Source organism: Cibotium barometz, chromosome 2 (genome assembly GCF_041138505.1).
Source record: "Cibotium barometz isolate CiBa-2024 chromosome 2, ASM4113850v1, whole genome shotgun sequence".
Classification (NCBI taxonomy): Eukaryota; Viridiplantae; Streptophyta; class Polypodiopsida; order Cyatheales; family Cibotiaceae; genus Cibotium; species Cibotium barometz.
In genome coordinates this window covers 5450386-5467993 of record NC_141047.1, presented here as the reverse complement: position 1 = coordinate 5467993, position 17608 = coordinate 5450386, and the positions used below count along the sequence as shown (strand labels likewise).

The 17608-nt window shown below is 45.1% G+C and overlaps 1 protein-coding gene across 3 annotated transcripts in view; it reads left to right on the top strand.

The window, feature by feature from the left end:
- Positions 1-16219, top strand: part of LOC147640569 (TraB family protein) — a 52785-nt gene extending 36566 nt beyond the window's left edge. The window contains exons 3-7 of one of the 3 annotated variants that reach the window (XM_086813060.1): positions 26-114; positions 280-354; positions 520-630; positions 730-825; positions 15698-16219. In XM_086813060.1, coding sequence (XP_086669186.1) covers positions 26-114; positions 280-354; positions 520-630; positions 730-825; positions 15698-16012 — 686 coding nt within the window. In that variant the 3' untranslated portion in view covers positions 16013-16219. Of the gene's footprint in view, positions 1-25; positions 115-279; positions 355-519; positions 631-729; positions 826-13556; positions 13623-13643; positions 14333-15697 lie in introns of those variants that run through there. The other 2 variants (XM_086813068.1, XM_086813065.1) reach the window with 2 other exon arrangements.
- The last annotated feature ends 1389 nt before the right edge of the window (positions 16220-17608 follow it).

The window sequence follows — 17608 nt, the reverse complement described above, 5'->3', positions numbered from 1 at the left end:
ATGCGTTTGTGACTTCTGTAAACAGGAGGCCAATCAGCTATGGCTTTAAGGTTGATACTGGGTCTGGTATCTGAAAAGTTGTCTTCTGTAGCTGGAGTGCCGTCAGGAGAAGAGGTGAATACTTATCACCATAAAATTCTTTCTTTTTAGAGACTGTATATCCACCTCTTTAGGGAGGGGATTGAGTAAAAGGTATTTGCCATCTCAGATCTTCTTCAAGTACTGGTGTAAGTAAGTATGCCAAAACATGAAACTTGTCATTTATCAACTTTAGTGCAGTTTCGAGCTGCACGCAGAGCATCAGAGGAAGTTGGTGCTCAGCTTGTCTTAGGAGATAGACCCATTGAGATAACTGTAAGTCTTCTTTCTGGACACTTTCATATGTGAGACGGCTTAACACAGTCCTGCTTACAATTTTCGCCGTAAAATGATCTTAGGTGCACCATATGGATGCTTATTAATGTCATGAAATTTTATACTTGCCATTTCTTTTTACAAGTCTTGTTTTATATAAAGCAGCTACAAAGAGCATGGAAATCTCTTGAGTGGCTCGACAGATTAAAACTGGCAGCTGTTCTTTTGAATGGAATCAGCTCCTCTAATTTGGATTTATCGGAAGATACTGTCCAGGTCTGCTTGTTGTTATCAAACAAACATTTGTTTTTTTTCTAAATTTTTAACATTTTGAGTGTAGATATTGACTTGGCTGAGTCTGCACTTATTCTCCAGGCTTTGAGAAGTGATAGTGCTCTTTTTGCCATGTTCAACTACTTGAGCAAAGAGTTTCCGTCTCTTCTACAACCTCTTGTTCACGAGCGAGACAGGGTATAAGTTTGGCTTTGAGAAGTCTTGTATTGAAGGCATTAAATGATTTTGTGTATCCTCACTGTATCTATGAGCATATGTGTCTTCTTGAATGAAAATTGGTTGGCTATATGATTAGCTAAAAAAAAGAAGTTTATATGAAAAAACAGGGGAAGAGGTACATATGAAAGCATAAGGTGTGTTTTTTCTCAAACATTGTGTAAGAGAGAGAGAGAGAGAGAGCTGTGAGCACCCCCCCATTGACCTGTTCCTGCCCGCCTTTGTGCCCGCACCCCCCCCCTCCCTTCCCTCCCTTCGTGCCTGCGCTTCTCTTGCTTCGCCATTCTCTGCCCTCCTGTCGCCCTGCCCTCGTTGTCCTCCCCTCCCGCTGGCCGCTGCCCCCTCCTCCCCTTAGCTTGCCTGTCCCCCCTCTAATCTTTGCAGAATGGGGCCTCCCTGGAGGCAAGGAAGCGATATGACGCACGGCACTGTCTCCGGAGAGGCTACATGAAACTCGCGGCGGGTGCCCGGGGGACTAGGGCCTTTGACACACTTGTTGATACCATCAATGCATATTAAAACATTTAAACATGGCCACAGCCTTAACACATATCCATCATCACTTTGCATAAAACATAAAAGCTAGACAAAACATCCACAAATGCTGAAAATGGAGCTTGCACGTGTGACACCGCATAGAGGTCGGAATGGGCCGACCCCCCCCTTGGAGTATTTTATTACCCAAGGAGAATAATATCATGTACAAGCTTTGAGGGCCTTACTCTCCCCACGGGAGATGCCGGAGTATCCATATACAAATGCCATAACACAACCCAACACGAGGCAACCAAGCCGGAAGATAGGCTGTAGAAATGCCGAGCCAACAACATAATCCATATACCTCCGTGTGGGTACTGATTCTTCCCCAAAAACTACGGGTCTTCATGCAATAGAGGTGGTACAACAAGTACAACTCTCCATTCAGCCGGTACAGTAGGTACAATGGCTGGTACACCAAGTACAGTGGCTGGTACAGCAGTTATAGTGGTTGGTACAGCTGGTACTGTGGCTGGTACAGCAAGCACAAATGCTGGTACAACAGGTACAATGACTAGTACAGCAGGTACAGTGGCTGGTATAGTCGGTACGGTGGCTGGTACAGCAGGTACAATGGTTGGTACAGCTGGTACGGTGGCCGGTACAACAGGTACAACAAGTACACAAGCTGGTACAGCCGGTACAATGGGTGGTATAGCAAGTACAGAAGCTGGTACAGCCAGTACAAGGGCTGGTACAGCAAGTACAGCAAGTACAAATGCTGGTACAACAAGTAGAATGGCTAGAAATCATAATAAATGATTAAATACCCTTGCCTTCAGTATTTCTTCGCGATGGAAGCCTCCAAAACAGTCCCCAACAGCCGGTATTCTTCATGGGCAGCCTTCAAGAGAGAGAGAAAGAGAGTAGCCATCATTAGGGCAGCCTTCAACGGTGGTAGAGGCTAGTGTGCAGCAAGAGAGCCTCCATTAATGAAGAGAGAGGGCTCCAATTTACAGATTTGGGCCTCCCATGAGCTAAAATGGCAAGAGAAGGCTACAATGACAAGTGGAGAGCCACACAATAGCTGAAGTGACAAGTGTGAGGCCACTTGTCTCACTTTGATCCACTTTCTAACAAATGTCAGGCCACTTGTCTCACTTTGGTCCACCTCCTTGCCACATGTCCCAATCTAAGAGATGGGTCCTTCCATAAACTTTATCTCTAAAAATATCCCAACTGGTAGACATTCTGTCATGGGCACTTTGCCAACTCTTGGTATCTGCTCAATTCCAGATGTAATGACGCGAAGAGAATTTCCATCGGAGTCGGGCCAAAAATAGCAACTCTTCTAAATTTTAGGAGTGTGGTTCTTTGTATTCTAGGATAATCCCCCATTCCCAAAGCTTGTACTTTCCAAATATTTAAACATCCTGGAGTCCACCAGACCCCTTTCAGACTGGGAAATGTCCAGGTTGGTGACATCCTCCCCAACTTCTTAAAAGTTGTCCGCAACTTTAAGCTTCAAGCCATATATTCAAGATATAATCATGTCCCATCGATTGGGCGAGACGAGATAGTCTTCAAAATCCAATATAACTGAAGAATCCATGTCCCAAAGAAATGGGCGAGACTAAATAAGTCTCCATAATACCAATATCAAAATCATGTCCCAAGATAAATGGGTGAGACAAAAACAGTCCCATAAGTCTAGATATCATAATCCATGTCCCAAGTAAATGGGCGAGACAAAACAGTCCCATAAGTCCAGATATCATAATCCATGTCCCAAGTAAATGGGCGAGACAAAACAAGTCTCCTGCCAACAAGACATCGGTCCACATGACCCTTGGCATAGACATAAGTCCCGTCATGTCCACTTTACCACTTGCACTCCGTGTTGGTACTCTGACCACACACCTTGGATGAGAGATGGGCTCAAGTAACAAGATAAAACAATCACTCGCAGGCATAGATAACCTGGTGTTCCATAAGCATTTCTGCTACACATAGTTTATAGGCATTTCGGCCACCAACTCACACTACCCTCTCAAGTGCCCATGTTCCCTTCCATCTGCTCTCTATTGTTCCACCCACACATGGTAGAAACAATCTTAAAGAGAGTACGTAGGACAAGAGAACACTACACAGGGTATGTTGTGCTTGTCACTACCCTTTGAAGTGCCCATGTTCCCTTCTATCTGCTCTCTATTGTTCCACCCTCACATGGTAGAAACAATCTTCAAGAGAGCACGTAGGACAAGAGAACACTACACAGGGTATGTTGTGCTTGTCACTACCCTTTGAAGTGCCCATGTTCCCTTCCATCTGCTCTTCCACCCTCACATGGTAGAAACAATCTTCAAGAGAGCACGTAGGACAAGAGAACACTACACAAGGTATGTGAATCATGAGTTTCATAAGTCCAATGCATCCCAAATAAAGGGAGCCAAAAAGAATAATCCATCCCAGTAAAAGGGAGCCATAAACATAATCCATAAACCTGAGGATGGATCCAAATTCCTAGAAAAGAAGTCCAAGAATCCATAGACCTGTATACCATAATCCTTGTATACCATAACTCTTACCACATACTCTGTGCTAACCACACACCTTGGAGTAGAGGTGGACTTTATCCATAAAAGCATCATATCCATGAGATATCCAAAGATTTCTTCTCTATAAACTCGGATAGATTCGTCCATAGAAATTGCTTGTAAAGCCCAATATCTATATAAATCTCGTCCAAGAAAGAAATCTCCATAGATATAATCCATCCCAATAAAGGGAGCCATAAACAATGTTTCCCTGAAACCATGTCAAGGCAAACACCACCACCTTTCTCCTTGCATAGCTATACAAGGGTTAGTGAACATCAAAAACACTTCATAGTAAATAGCCTAAGCACCAACTTTGCAAACTCAAAGTATACTTAGCTTTTCTTTGCCAGGTTGGTCATGAAGCCAAAAGAAATATCTCGTCACCATATCCTTAAGATATCCTGAGCTATACAAGGGTTAGTGAACATCAAAAACACTTCATAGTAAATAGCCAAAGCACCAACTTTGCAAACTCAAAGTATACTTAGCTTTTCTTTGCCAGGTTGGTCATGAAGCCAAAAGAAATATCTCATCACCATATCCTTAAGATATCCTAAGATATATCTCCATATAGCTTGCCTGTAAGCTTGATAATATAATTCACAATATCCATATAGAAAGAGTGCGCACATAAAGCCAACTCCATACTTCCAAGATAAATTTTGTGAATTCATAAATCCTTAGATCAACAAGCTGTCTACTGCTCATGCTCTTGCTTCATAGGCTATGAAGTGGCTGGCCATGCTTAATAGCAATGATGGTAAGTGTGGTCCCCACTTGAGATCTTTTCTCTTCCTTATTGATAAAGGGAAGCCTCCGCTTCCAAGGAAGTCTATGCTCTGATACCGATGTAACTCGCGGCGGGTGCCCGGGGGACTAGGGCCTTTGACACACTTGTTGATACCATCAATGCATATTAAAACATTTAAACATGGCCACAGCCTTAACACATATCCATCATCACTTTGCATAAAACATAAAAGCTAGACAAAACATCCACAAATGCTGAAAATGGAGCTTGCACGTGTGACACCGCATAGAGGTCGGAATGGGCCGACTCTCCCTTGGAGTATTTTATTACCCAAGGAGAATAATATCATGTACAAGCTTTGAGGGCCTTACTCTCCCCACGGGAGATGCTGGATTATCCATATACAAATGCCATAACACAACCCAACACGAGGCAACCAAGCCGGAAGATAGGTTGTAGAAATGCCGAGCCAACAACATAATCCATATACCTCCGTGTGGGTACTGATTCTTCCCCAAAAACCACGGGTCTTCATGCAATAGAGCTGGTACAGCAAGTACAACTCTCCATTCAGTCGGTATAGTGGGTACAATGGTTGGTACAGCAAGTACAGTGGCTGGTACAACAGTTATAGTGGTTGGTACAGCCGGTACGGTGGCTGGTACAACAGGTACAGCAAGTACAAATGTTGGTACAGCAGGTACAATGACTAGTACAGCCAGTACGATGGTTGGTACAGTAGGTACAGTGGCTGGTACAACAAGTACAGAAGTTGGTACAGCTGGTACAATGGGTGGTACAGCAAGTACAAAAGCTGGTACAGCCAATACAAGGGCTGGTACAACAAGTACAGCAAGTGCAAATGCTAGTACAACAAGTACAATGGCTAGAAATCATAATAAATGATTAAATACCCTTGCCTTCAGTATTTCTTCGCGATGGAAGCCTCCAAAACAGTCCCCAACAGCCGTTATTCTTCATGGGCAGCCTTCAAGAGAGAGAGAAAGAGAGTAGCCATCATTAGGGCAGCCTTCAACGGTGGTAGAGGCTAGTGTGCAGCAAGAGAGCCTCCATTGATGAAGAGAGAGGGCTCCAATTTATAGATTTGGGCCTCCCATGATCTAAAATGGCAAGAGAAGGCTACAATGACAAGTGGAGAGCCACACAATAGCTGAAGTGACAAGTGTGAGGCCACTTGTCTCACTTTGATCCACTTTCTAACAAATGTCAGGCCACTTGTCTCACTTTGGTCCACCTCCTTGCCACATGTCCCAATCTAAGAGATGGGTCCTTCCATAAACTTTATCTCTAAAAATATCCCAACTGGTAGACATTCTGTCATAGGCACTTTGCCAACTCTTGGTATCTGCTCAATTCCAGATGTAATGACGCGAAGAGAATTTCCATCGGAGTCGGGCCAAAAATAGCAACTCTCCTAAATTTTAGGAGTGTAGTCCTTTGTATTCTAGGATAGTCCCCCATTCCCAAAGCTTGTACTTTCCAAATATTTAAACATCCTGGAGTCCACCAGACCCCTTTCAGACTGGGAAATGTCCAGGCTGGTGACACTACACAGATGTGAAGGGATGGAATCCCGGCCGCCTGAGCAAGAGCCGAAGTGGTGGTGGGGGGGATTTCATCATTCTCCCTATAGCTCCACCAATCACCGGGAGAAGAGGAAGGTATTCCTTCTTGAGGCCTGGGAAGCAGACTGCCACGGGAAAGCTTGAAACGCCAGCTAGTGGGTGGGATGCTGGGTAGAAGCCGGGCTGCCACCTCGCAAAGAAGGCATGGGCCGTATGCAGGTGTGATATGGGGCTCAGCTGTATGACTATATTGGACACAGTTGGCGAGTCAAACTCACCTTGGTAGTAACCACATCCCAAAGGGTGAATATCAGTAATCTTTCCAGGCGCTCCAAGGAGGCTAGCCTGTAAAAGATCCCTTAGCTGTCCACACGCCGGGCGGCTACCAACAATCTTGCACACTAGTGTGGAGGCCTCTAGGGATGCGATTGTTGAAGCGAGGAGCTGGAGGTCCGCTTCTAAAAAAGATAGGCAGGGACAGTTGCCTCGGTCGGGGATGACAGAGTGGGTACCATGGAGGAGTCCTGCGGAGCGAAGACCAAAAGAGGCCAAAGCTTGCTGGAAAATAAAGAAGCCCACGAACTGAAAAAAACTTCCTGCTGAATACGGAAGGGGAGAGGTGAGAAGGAAGAGGTGCAGCCAAAGGGGACGGGGGAGGGAGACAGAGGAGGCCGCAGGGGAGAGGCAAAGAGAGGCAAGGGGGCAGCGCGCTGGAGAGTGAGAAGGCGGGAGGAAGAGTCGAAGCCAAACGGGACGGGGACAGAGGAGGCCATTGGGGAGAGGCGAAGGGAGGCAAGGGAGGGGGGGCAGTGCGCTGGAGAGGGAGAAGGCGAGAAGGAAGAGGTGAAGTCAAAGGGGACGGGGATGGAGATGGCTGCGGGGGAGAGAGGCAAAGGGAGGCGAGGGAGGGGGGGGGGGGGGGGCAGCACGCTAGGGAGGGAGAAGGCGGGAGGAAAGGGGTCAATGGCAGATGGGACATCTTGTCCTCATCGCTAGTCTAGGAGAGACCCCCCCCCCCCCCCCCCCCTTGCGCGCCCCAGCTCAAATCCTCCTCGGGGGGTTGGGAGGGATATAGGCCCTGAGGCAGCAGAGCACTAGGATCTGGCTGTGGCTGACATTGATGCTCGAGAGTGACGGACCGTTGGCCCGCGCCGCTAGCCAACTTCCAGAGCTGAGCAGTTCCGTCGTGCACGTTAGGCCGGGAGAGCACAGGAGGATACGGTTTTGTTAGAGAACCGTTTTGAGCATTTATCACAGCAACCACCTGACGGCGATGGGGCCCCCCTAGTCACTTCAAGGATCCCACCTCGCCCCCCCTCGTTACCCCGTGGTGATTTCTCTCCAGGTTCTCAGATTCCAGTGGCGAGTTGGTCCCACCGAGCTTTCGGCAAGCCTCTCCCCACATCCTTCCTCTCTGGAGGATTCCTCCCTACCGCTTCCCTCTCCCTCTTCCCAGCTTCCCTGTTGTAACATGTAGTGGAATTATGCGTAGATGTAGAATCTTGTCACACAGAGTCTCACACCGCCCTGTGTATCCCGAGTTTCGTGAGTCTTTAGCAATCCACTTTATCACTTCACACTTTAAGGGATGAGAGAGAGAGAGAGAGAGAGATCTATGCACCTTATTGGGTCCCAAATTACCCACTGAAGGGGCCCCTCCTATTGCTAGGAGTATTTACTTTATTACTTTAAAGAGAATGATTGACTTTGGGGCTGTAGATAAGCCAAACGCGAGACCTTCGGAAGACCAAGAGTTGGGCTGACTGTACATTGCTGTAGAAGCACCAATGATGACCAATCTCGATGCCAATGCACTCTTCCAAGGGGCTGTAGGAAGGCTGCAAACTGTGGCTGAGAAAGGGGGCTGAATTGGGACTGTTGAATATACAATGATGATGACCGAGTATGCTGCATTTTCCTTCATTTGGGAGGATGGAGAAAATGATGGGCTGAAGCGCTTCTTCACACTGCTGCGTTTCTGCTTTGCTGAATGCTTGTATGCTGAAAACGATGATGCTTGATTGGCTGAATGCTGAGAGGAATGATGAGATGCAACGCTTGCTATTTGTATGGGTGTCTAGTGCTGGTCGGCTGGCTACAAAGCTTGCTAGGAGTATTTGCTTTATTACTTTGAAGAGAATGACAGACTTTGGGGCTGTAGATAAGCTAAACGCAAGACCTTCGGAAGACCAAGAGTCAGGCTGACTGAGGCTGACTGTACATTGCTGTAGAAGCACCAATGATGACCAATCTCAATGCCAATGCACTCTTCCAAGGGGCTGTAGGAAAGCCGCAAACTGTGGCTGAGAAAGGGGGCTAAATTGGGACTGTTCTAGGCTGTGAATATGTAACGATGATGATTGAGTATGCTGCGTTTTCCTTCACCTGGGAGGATGGGGAAAACGATGGGCTGAGAAGGGCTGAAGCGCTTCTTCACACTGCTGTGTTTCTGCTTGCTGAATGCTTGTATGCTGAGAACGATGATGCTTGATTGGCTGAATGCTGAGATGAATGATGTGAGATGCAATGTTTGCTATTTATATGGGTGTCTAGTGCTGGTTGGCTGGCTACAGAGCTGGCCGACTGCTACTTGACTTGTATTTATGTGATATATGCTGAATATTATGCTAAATAAGCTGGCCGACTAGATATTAATGCTGGCTAACTAGATGATAATGTTGGATAAAATAATCTAAGGCTTATGCAATGGATTATATGCTTATATGAAATGCCATGAATGCTCTCTAATGCAAACCCTAAGGCTTCTACTGACTTCTACATGCATGAATGATTCTCTTCAAGTGGGTTAAGGGACTTGACTGACTGACCCTAAGGCTAAGGAAAGACTTACGTAGCTCGTGCTTGACATATCTTGGACTGGGGCCTACAATGGGGCCACGGCATATGACAAAATCATATCCTAAAGGGTGCACAATGATGCACTAATGATGAGTCATCTTGTCACCATGCACTACAGTGTAGAGTGCACGTGACACGTGTCATCCTTCGCCTACTCCCCCACCCCCACCCCCACCCCCACCCCCTCCGCATCCCCAACCCTGGTCTCGGACTCTCCTTGCAGCAGCAGCACTCCCTGTCCCGTCCTTTTTAGAGCCCCCCCCCCCCCCTCTCTCCCTCCATCTCTCCAAAGCATTCCTGCTGCCCTTCGGTTGTGCGAGACCTAGAGCGGAGGCAGCTGACGAGTCCAGTTCGTCATTTGATTCATTGCTTCTCAGAGCTGGTAGAGATGACCGTCATCGCCTCCCCAGTGAGGGCTCTCCCGCCAGAGTCACTAGTACCCCAGGATCTTGGGGCAACCAGTGGATTACAGTTTCTTCTGATGTGTCCCTGTCGAAGGAACTGATATTTTCAAGGAGACGGTGGCTCCCATTTGGATCTGTGTGGTGTTTCATGACTCCAGGCCATCCACTCCAATGAGTGGTGCGATGATCTTCTTCTTTCCCTTGAGTGTAGCCCCAGAGATGGATTGGGATTCAGAGTAGGTGTATGCCACCATCTAGGGGTAGGCAGTGGAGCTTTCGCACACCATGTACATGATTTGCGCGTCACCGAAGTGCTTACCCATCTTTTGCCCCAGGCTCGGATGGAGCTGGGAGGCTCAGGTCATAGAGATCGAGACGGGGAGGTGATGTCCTCCAGCTTGGAGGTGCTGCTCTTTGTGTTCCTTCATATCTCAGTTGTAGTACCCCTTCCCCCCTCCTACAGGTACCTGCATTGCGAGACAGGTGGAGTTTAGAGTATGCTTACTCTTGAGCTCGGACAGAGTGGTGACACATGGAGGATAGGATCTTTGCCCACGTGGCGTGCCTTCGTACTGATTGTGACTACTTCTCGGCGAAACCTAGGTCCTACACCCAAGACTTTTGAGTGGAGGACAGTTTCGATAGCTCCGCCTCCTGCAGAGATTAATATGCGGATTGCCTCATGGAACATTTAGGGTTTGGGGGGGCCTCAGTGTTTTTAGAGGCACAACGTTCTCAGAGGAGAGCTCCATGGAGCAGTAGTTGGAGGACCCATTGATATTCTTTCCTCCAAGAGCACCATCTTTTCGAGGGGCGTACCCATCGCTGCAGGAAGATTTCACTAGGCAGGAGTCACACTTTCTGGTCTCCTTGTTTTGGCCCCTCCAGAACCTAGGGGGGAGTTTGTATTTTTGTCAGTGAGTAGCTCTTGCTGGGAGTAGTTGGCTCGGACATCATAGACACCAGGCGGGCTCAGTGGGTTACCATTAGGATTGGCAAGGACTGTGTGGGCTTCCTCAATTTTTATGCCTCGAATGTCGTTGCAGGCAGAGCCACCTTCTGGAGTACAATTCGTCAATCCCTCCCTCAAGCCGACTTTTGGTGCATGGGTGAGGACTTTAACATGATAGAGTCAATAGAGGATAGACTCAGAGGAATTATGAGAAGATGAGAAAAGTGTGTGAGTGGCTAATTTTAAGGACCATCACCAAGTAAAATCCTTTTTTGGGATCTAGAATTATGCAAAGATTGCTTTGCCTCTTTCGAATCTTTCAAAAGGTGTGGAGAAGGGCAAGTGCAATAAGTACAAGCTTGTGGAATGGATTGCGGAGCTGGACAAATGTTTTAATGAGTTGAAACATGAGGCTATGATTGCTCCTATGCTCCAGATTGTGGATCCAAGTAAAGCTTTTGTGGTTGAAATAGATGCAAATTGGATCCAAGTAAACCTTTTGTGGTTGAAATAGAGGCCAGTGATTACGCTACTGGAGCAGCACTATTCTCTTCTAGGATAGTAGACCAGTTGCTTTTGAGAGTAAAAAGCTGATTGACCTAGAGATTGAGTGGCCAACACATGAAAAAGAGCTTTATGTTGTGATTCGTGCTTTGAAAAAGTGGAGATACTATTTGTATGGCTCTAGAAATTTAACACATTGTGTAGAGATTTGACACATTAATTCGTACATCGTGTGTTTTGGACACTTCAGTTAATATAGTACAAGTTGTGGTTGCATTTTTGCAGGCAAAAACTTCGCATAGGAGCATTGTACTACCTGGCACAAGAAGTTAGTGCTTCTTGGTTTGCCAGCAGGCACATAAGATTGTGGATTCAAATACCATGGCTCAAAATGTATAATGTATTTGGTGTGCTATTCCAAGAGGATGAGCTCGATGTGACAAACTACTCCCTGTGGAGTTTCATGATTCGGAACCTGCTGATAGCCAAAGGGCTTTGGGGCATTGTGTGTGGTGATGACACACGCCCACTTACCTCCAGTTGGCCGCTCTGTGAGGAGAAGGCTATCTCATATGGGGGGGGGGGGGGGGGGCGGGGGGGAGTTGACCGCGAGCCAAGGGCACCATTGGAAAGAGGAGATTGAGTCGGGGACCAAAAAGCTAAAAGCTTCTTTTTCAAAAAGCAGCTCTAGGGCCAAAAAACAAGGCCTTGAAGCTAGAAAAGAAAACCAAGAACTTTTGACTAAAGTTAAGTAATATTTTATTATTAAAAAGACCAAAAGCAAAGTAAAAGGCAAAAGCATCACTTTTTGGCAAAAAGCAAGGCTTTCCCAAGTATAAAAAGTCTTGAACCTCTCTTGTAGCATCATGAAGGAGATCGTGGAGTGTGTGTGGGCATCATTATGATCATGGAGAGCTTCTTCTTCGCCATCAATACCTTCTCCAACTTGCTTTTCAGATGTACGGTCAGTTGTATGGGTGTTTGCATGGGCGATATGGATGCATGTACCTCCAGCTGTACGGACATGCACGGAGCTGTACGGACAAAAATATCAAAAACCCTAAAAGTGCTCCAAAAACCCTAAAAACTGCTTTTTGGAGGTTTTTATCGCCTGAAACCATTAAAACAGGTTTTATATCAGTTTTCTTGCTAGAAAGAGCTTTTCCATGGTTTTTTTCATCGACAAGGTTGTTGGAGTTGTGGAGATTACTCATGGGAACTTGGACTACTTGAACTTGGATTTGGACTTGGATATGAACTTGTACATGGAGCATAGACATGGAGAACTTGGACATAGAGCTTGGGCATGGAATTTGGACATGAACATGGAACTTAGACATATATCTTGGACATGGACTTGGACTTGGATTCATTGGATTTGGATATTGGATTTGGCCCGATGAGAGATACTTGTGGGTCATCCCCGTGGTGTGCTCGACATCAGAGATCTCGTGCCTCAACATCGACATCGACTTGGATATCCTACATCGACATATCTATTTGTTTTGTATTCATTGATTGTATTGATCCTGGCCAGTGTACCTGTGGATTGTTCCTGAATAAATTCATGAAAGGGGGCGGGACTTGTTCCCCGCTCAGTGTGGTGTATTGTGCAAGATCCCTATTCCCTTCTCTCTCCCCTCTCTCTCTATATCTTTATCTCTTGGACACATGGTTAAGTGTGTCACTACATGCCCCGCTGGGCTTACACTACTTATGGGGTACATAATGGATGTCACTATTTGGTCCCAACACCTTGGTTCTAAACAATGTTCGATGAGATTGGACAATGGGGTGGACAAGTACAAGCTAAATGAAAGGGATACTATCCAATACATTCTATTGTGTGGCATACCTGCATGCCTAAAATCGTTTTCGTGTAAAGTTTTTGTTGTGTGCAAGATTTGTATGTCCACTTTACGGGCACGGGATGCCCTCCCGTGAACCGTGTGCATGAATCTGTATTTTGACTGACCTTGTGGTATAAAACTGGTGGTAAGTGATCCTAAATGTGTACATTACTCATTTTTTTGTTAGTAGGTCCACACTTCAGTAAAGAGTGGGCGGACACGTTATAAGTGAGTTTGGGCCTCTATATCTTTTGGTCGCCGAGGCATTAAATGCCCTCTGTTTTAATAAATGTGTGGGTACCTGCATGGACACCCTCTCCACTTATGGGAGAGATGTGGCCTCATGTGAGGTGGACCAGTTGGCCACCACCCTCCCTTTGGAGCTACATGAATCTCTCTCTCTCTCTCTCTCTCTCTCTCTCTCTCTCTCCCACACACAGACCTATTGGAAGTACAACAGAGAGATTGTGCCCCCTAATGTTGTTGAAATCCTGATTCTGAAGAAACCCTAATTCAGCTGAAACCCTAATTTGCAAAATCCCTAATTCTATTGAAACCCTAATTTGTAGAAATTCTAATTTTGTGGGAACACTAATCTGCAAAACCCTAATTTTCAGAAACCCTAATTCTTCTTAGAGTGCTTTAGTGCATTCTATCGCCGACATTCTAAGTATTTGCTGACTCAAATCTGGATCGTGTTTACTGGTAGGAGCTTCTATTGGTTCATTTTTCTTCTCTACATCCGTGTACTTGGTTATGAAGGTCTTCTATGTCTTGGCGTTGCACACACATGTAGGTGGATGGATGCCAGTGGAACATAGTTGCTTGTTAGGGATTGGGGAGTGAGGATCTGCGAGGCTTTGGTCTTCAACATTCTACATCGGACAAACACGTTTGAAATTTGTTTTCATCGCATGAATGTCATTGGAAATGTATTGCTCATGAACCTTGTATCTCATGAAATCCTTGATATAACATTCATATTACAAGGAGGCTCGCCCCTTTTGGGCCGTATTGCCTCTGCCATTTGCATATTATTTATTGGTATTAATAGTTTAAGTGTGTGATAAGATTGTGCCCAACCTTGACTAGGGGAATTTCAATGGAGTAGCCATAAGCAAGCACTTATGGAGATCACATGGCTATGCTTGATTTACAAGGAAACTACCGTAGTTTCTTTGGTGTGTTTGGGCCTTTCATATCTTTTGGCTGGCCAGGCATTAAATAGGTGCCCTCTTTTATTAATAAATGTGTGGGCATCCTCTCCACTTATGGGAGAGGGTGCTAGATGAGTCTCTCTCTCTCTCTCTCCCTCTCTCTCTCTCTCTCTCTCTCTCTCTCTCGCATCACCTGTTGGTTTGTGACTCACATGGTCTTCAGATGGATCGCCTCCTAGTCTATATGCACCTTTCTTGGATCTCTCTGGGCCAGAGATCAACTGTATCATCCACCTCGACCTGGCTTGCCTTCACACCAGCCGGACATGGCTGTCTTCATTTGAGTTTTCCACAGAGCTACAGTTTTACAGAGAACACTTCTTAAGACTCACAGAGGATGATTTTATTTAGAAACTGGATACCTAATACAGACACACGTCCCATGCTATGAGTCCTCTCACACTTTGGATAGAGACATGGAAAGCAGAGGGCATACCACAAGAGGCGAGGCTATGCATGACAAGGAGCACTACCTATTCAGATGCCTTGAGATCTGGGCCATCCTCTCGTCAGCTCCAGATTTGGGATATACTCAAGTCCCGTAGACCGGGACCTCCCCAGGAAGTGGACATTGCCTCCTTATATGCTGTCATTGAGGATGATGAAACATGACGAGCCATGATGGGCCCCATTGGTTTTACAGGCCTTTTTACTCGTTGTATACATAAGACTGTGTAGTATGCGGCCTTTTTTTTTGGGGTTTTTTTTTAAATCTTCCATGTTTATGTTTGTTTACACACAGAACATATGTGGCACCTTCGGTCTCATAGACCCATTGGGTCTTTAGTATATGGCAGTAAAATCTTTTTTCTCTCTCTCTCTCTCTCTCTCTCTCTCTCTCTCACACACACACACACACACACACCTTCTTCATTCCTCTCTTTCAATGTCACATGTATCAAACCTCAGATTCTTATGCCGTGACTATTTGAGGCCATGTACAGGGTACCTTCATGTATGAAAGGATAGGGTCGTTGAGTCAAATGGGAGATAGGGTTTGCACGCTGTTGTTTAGGTTCACGCCAATGACTGGTCAATCAATGGCTAGGTGCACCAGGCCTATGAGAATGAGCAGGCCCCCCTTTCAGGCCATGGCTGTTAAATAGCCCTCTTAATAGCCCGCCCCTACTTCCCATCTCCTCATCTCATTAAATAAAATGCACCTTCCTCATCTCATTCCTCTACAACCCTTGTAGTAGCAAAAAACAGCCTCACTCGTACTCTACAGCAGCCCACTCTGCAAAAGAGCATCAAGGACCAATGGACCCGCCCCAAAGTCAGCACAAGCACATTTTCATGTGGCACTGAACTCGCGATCATACCAGAGAACATCATCACCTGGAGTTCTCTATCCTCCTCCAATCTGTCCCCAAAACGAGGCACCATACGTCACAACAGGTCTCACCATTGTGTGTCACACCGGCAGCTCTTAGTGCTCGGTTGCTTTAAGTGGGCTTGAAAGCACTCTTTCTCTAACCGGGCCAGGGTGGAAGGCTTGAAAGTACTCTCTCTAAGCGGGCCAGGGCCAGGGCCAGGGCCAGTGAAAGTAACCCCGAGAGAGAGAGAGAGAGAGAGAGAGAGAGAGAGAGAGAGTTATACATCTAAGCCATTGTATTACTCAACACTTCAACAGTATTTAGCATGGTCATTGACGCGGAGCAAGGCTGTGAACGGCAGTTCGCGGGTGGTTGGCGTTATAGGTCGGGGTCACATGAAGGGAGTTGTGCATGCACTTACGCATGACCAAGAGAATTTGCGTTTTCGAGACCTTGTTGGATTTGAAAGCTCAGCAACTGAACAAAATAGAGGACAAGTAAGACAGTTCATAAAAAGATTGGCTGTGGATACTGTGATCGGAGGAATTCTATGGTTGACATATGATTATTTTTGTACTAATTTTGACATTAACGCTGTCTTATTCAATGTATCCTTTCATATCACATTTTGATACTTACAGGGCTCAATTGCGTTGATCTCCCTAGAGTTAAAGCTTGCTTCAACGTTATGCTTTTACTGTGGGAGATTTCCCTTATTTAGGGTTGATATGTTGAAAGGTCTCTCGATGACTCTATTAATTACATACCCAAGCATGGGATAGGCCAAGGAAAAGTGCAAAATAAATTTTAAAAATAATGGACTCTCTCCTTTCTCTTCTTTTAGAACCTCAAAGATCATATATATATATATAAAAGTAGAATTTATATATTTATATATATAAAAGTAGAATTTTGAGACAAGATTCTTTTTTTGAAAAGTAGCCAATCTATCTTGTCGTTAAAAATCCATCCACTTCAATTATAAAAAGGTGTATATATTCCAGACTTACCTTCTATCTTTATTCACTAATGTTGTGAATAAAGATTTAAGGACGCACATACATGATGAACAAACAATTAGTGTAAATTTTAGACTTTGGACTTTTCCACCCAGCATTTTATTTGACAATTGTCTCACTTCCATCTCGCTCTATTTCCTTTTGTATCCTTCACTTTACTCCCCCACTTTTTCTTTATTTAACATTTGTCCTCTTCCTTTGTTTTTTTCCCCCGCTTTTCTTTTTTTGGTCCTTTATTTTTGCGTGTTTTTAAGGAACTCCCTAGTGTACTAAAGATGTAATTAGTCGCTTAGTGTTGTAGTATCAGTTTTAACCATGTAAGGTAGCATAAAACGTTGGATAAATGTTTGTGTGAATCCTCTTGTTATGATTTTGGCCTCTTGAAGATACGTTCTTATGTTACCTCTCCTTTGGGAGTTGGTTCTTGTGTGTTTATGTGCAATAGTGTGATTGAGGGTGTACTACAAGAAGGTTATTTTGTATCTTCATCTTCTTTGTGTGAAGATTCTTCTGGTTCTATTTGCCTCTTTGCTTTTTGATTATTGTGAACAAAACTAGTAGGTTCTTATGTGTATGCTTCATTTTAAGAGGAGTTCTTGTTGTTCTTCTAGTATATGTTATAATTAGGGTGGTGCTCTTGCTTTATGTGACTTTGATAGCTACACTTAGTTATTCTTTAGAGCTGATGTTATCATAGTGGCCTTGAGAGGCCACCACTTAGTGTATTTTAGTTAGTAGTTTATTTGTAGCATTGAGAGGCCACCACTTAGTGTTGTTATCATAGTGGCCTTGGCTAGCTAAGCCCTCCTTTGGCATACCCACATTATTGGTGAACGGCAACTTGAGGTGGTTGAGGATGTAGCTTCTTGTTTCTTGTTTGGTGAAGCCTTGGTAAAGTGGTAGAGAATGGTTGAGTGGTCATTGAGGAGGCAAGGTGGTTGTTTAAGTTTAAAATTTACATGCCTTTACAAAGAGGAAATAGTTGCTGATGAGGCTTGAATTGTCATAGTGTCGAGAATGTCATCCATCCATCAAGGATATAGCTATGGCATTTGTTGGAACTCCAACGTGGCAGTTTGCTTACACTAGCTAATGTGAAACTTTCTCTTAGCTATCCATCCCTTTCCTAGAAGGATGTCTTCTTTCATAGTCTCTAGAAGAGTTTCATAAAATCTACACATTATTATGTTAGATATCACTATTCACCCT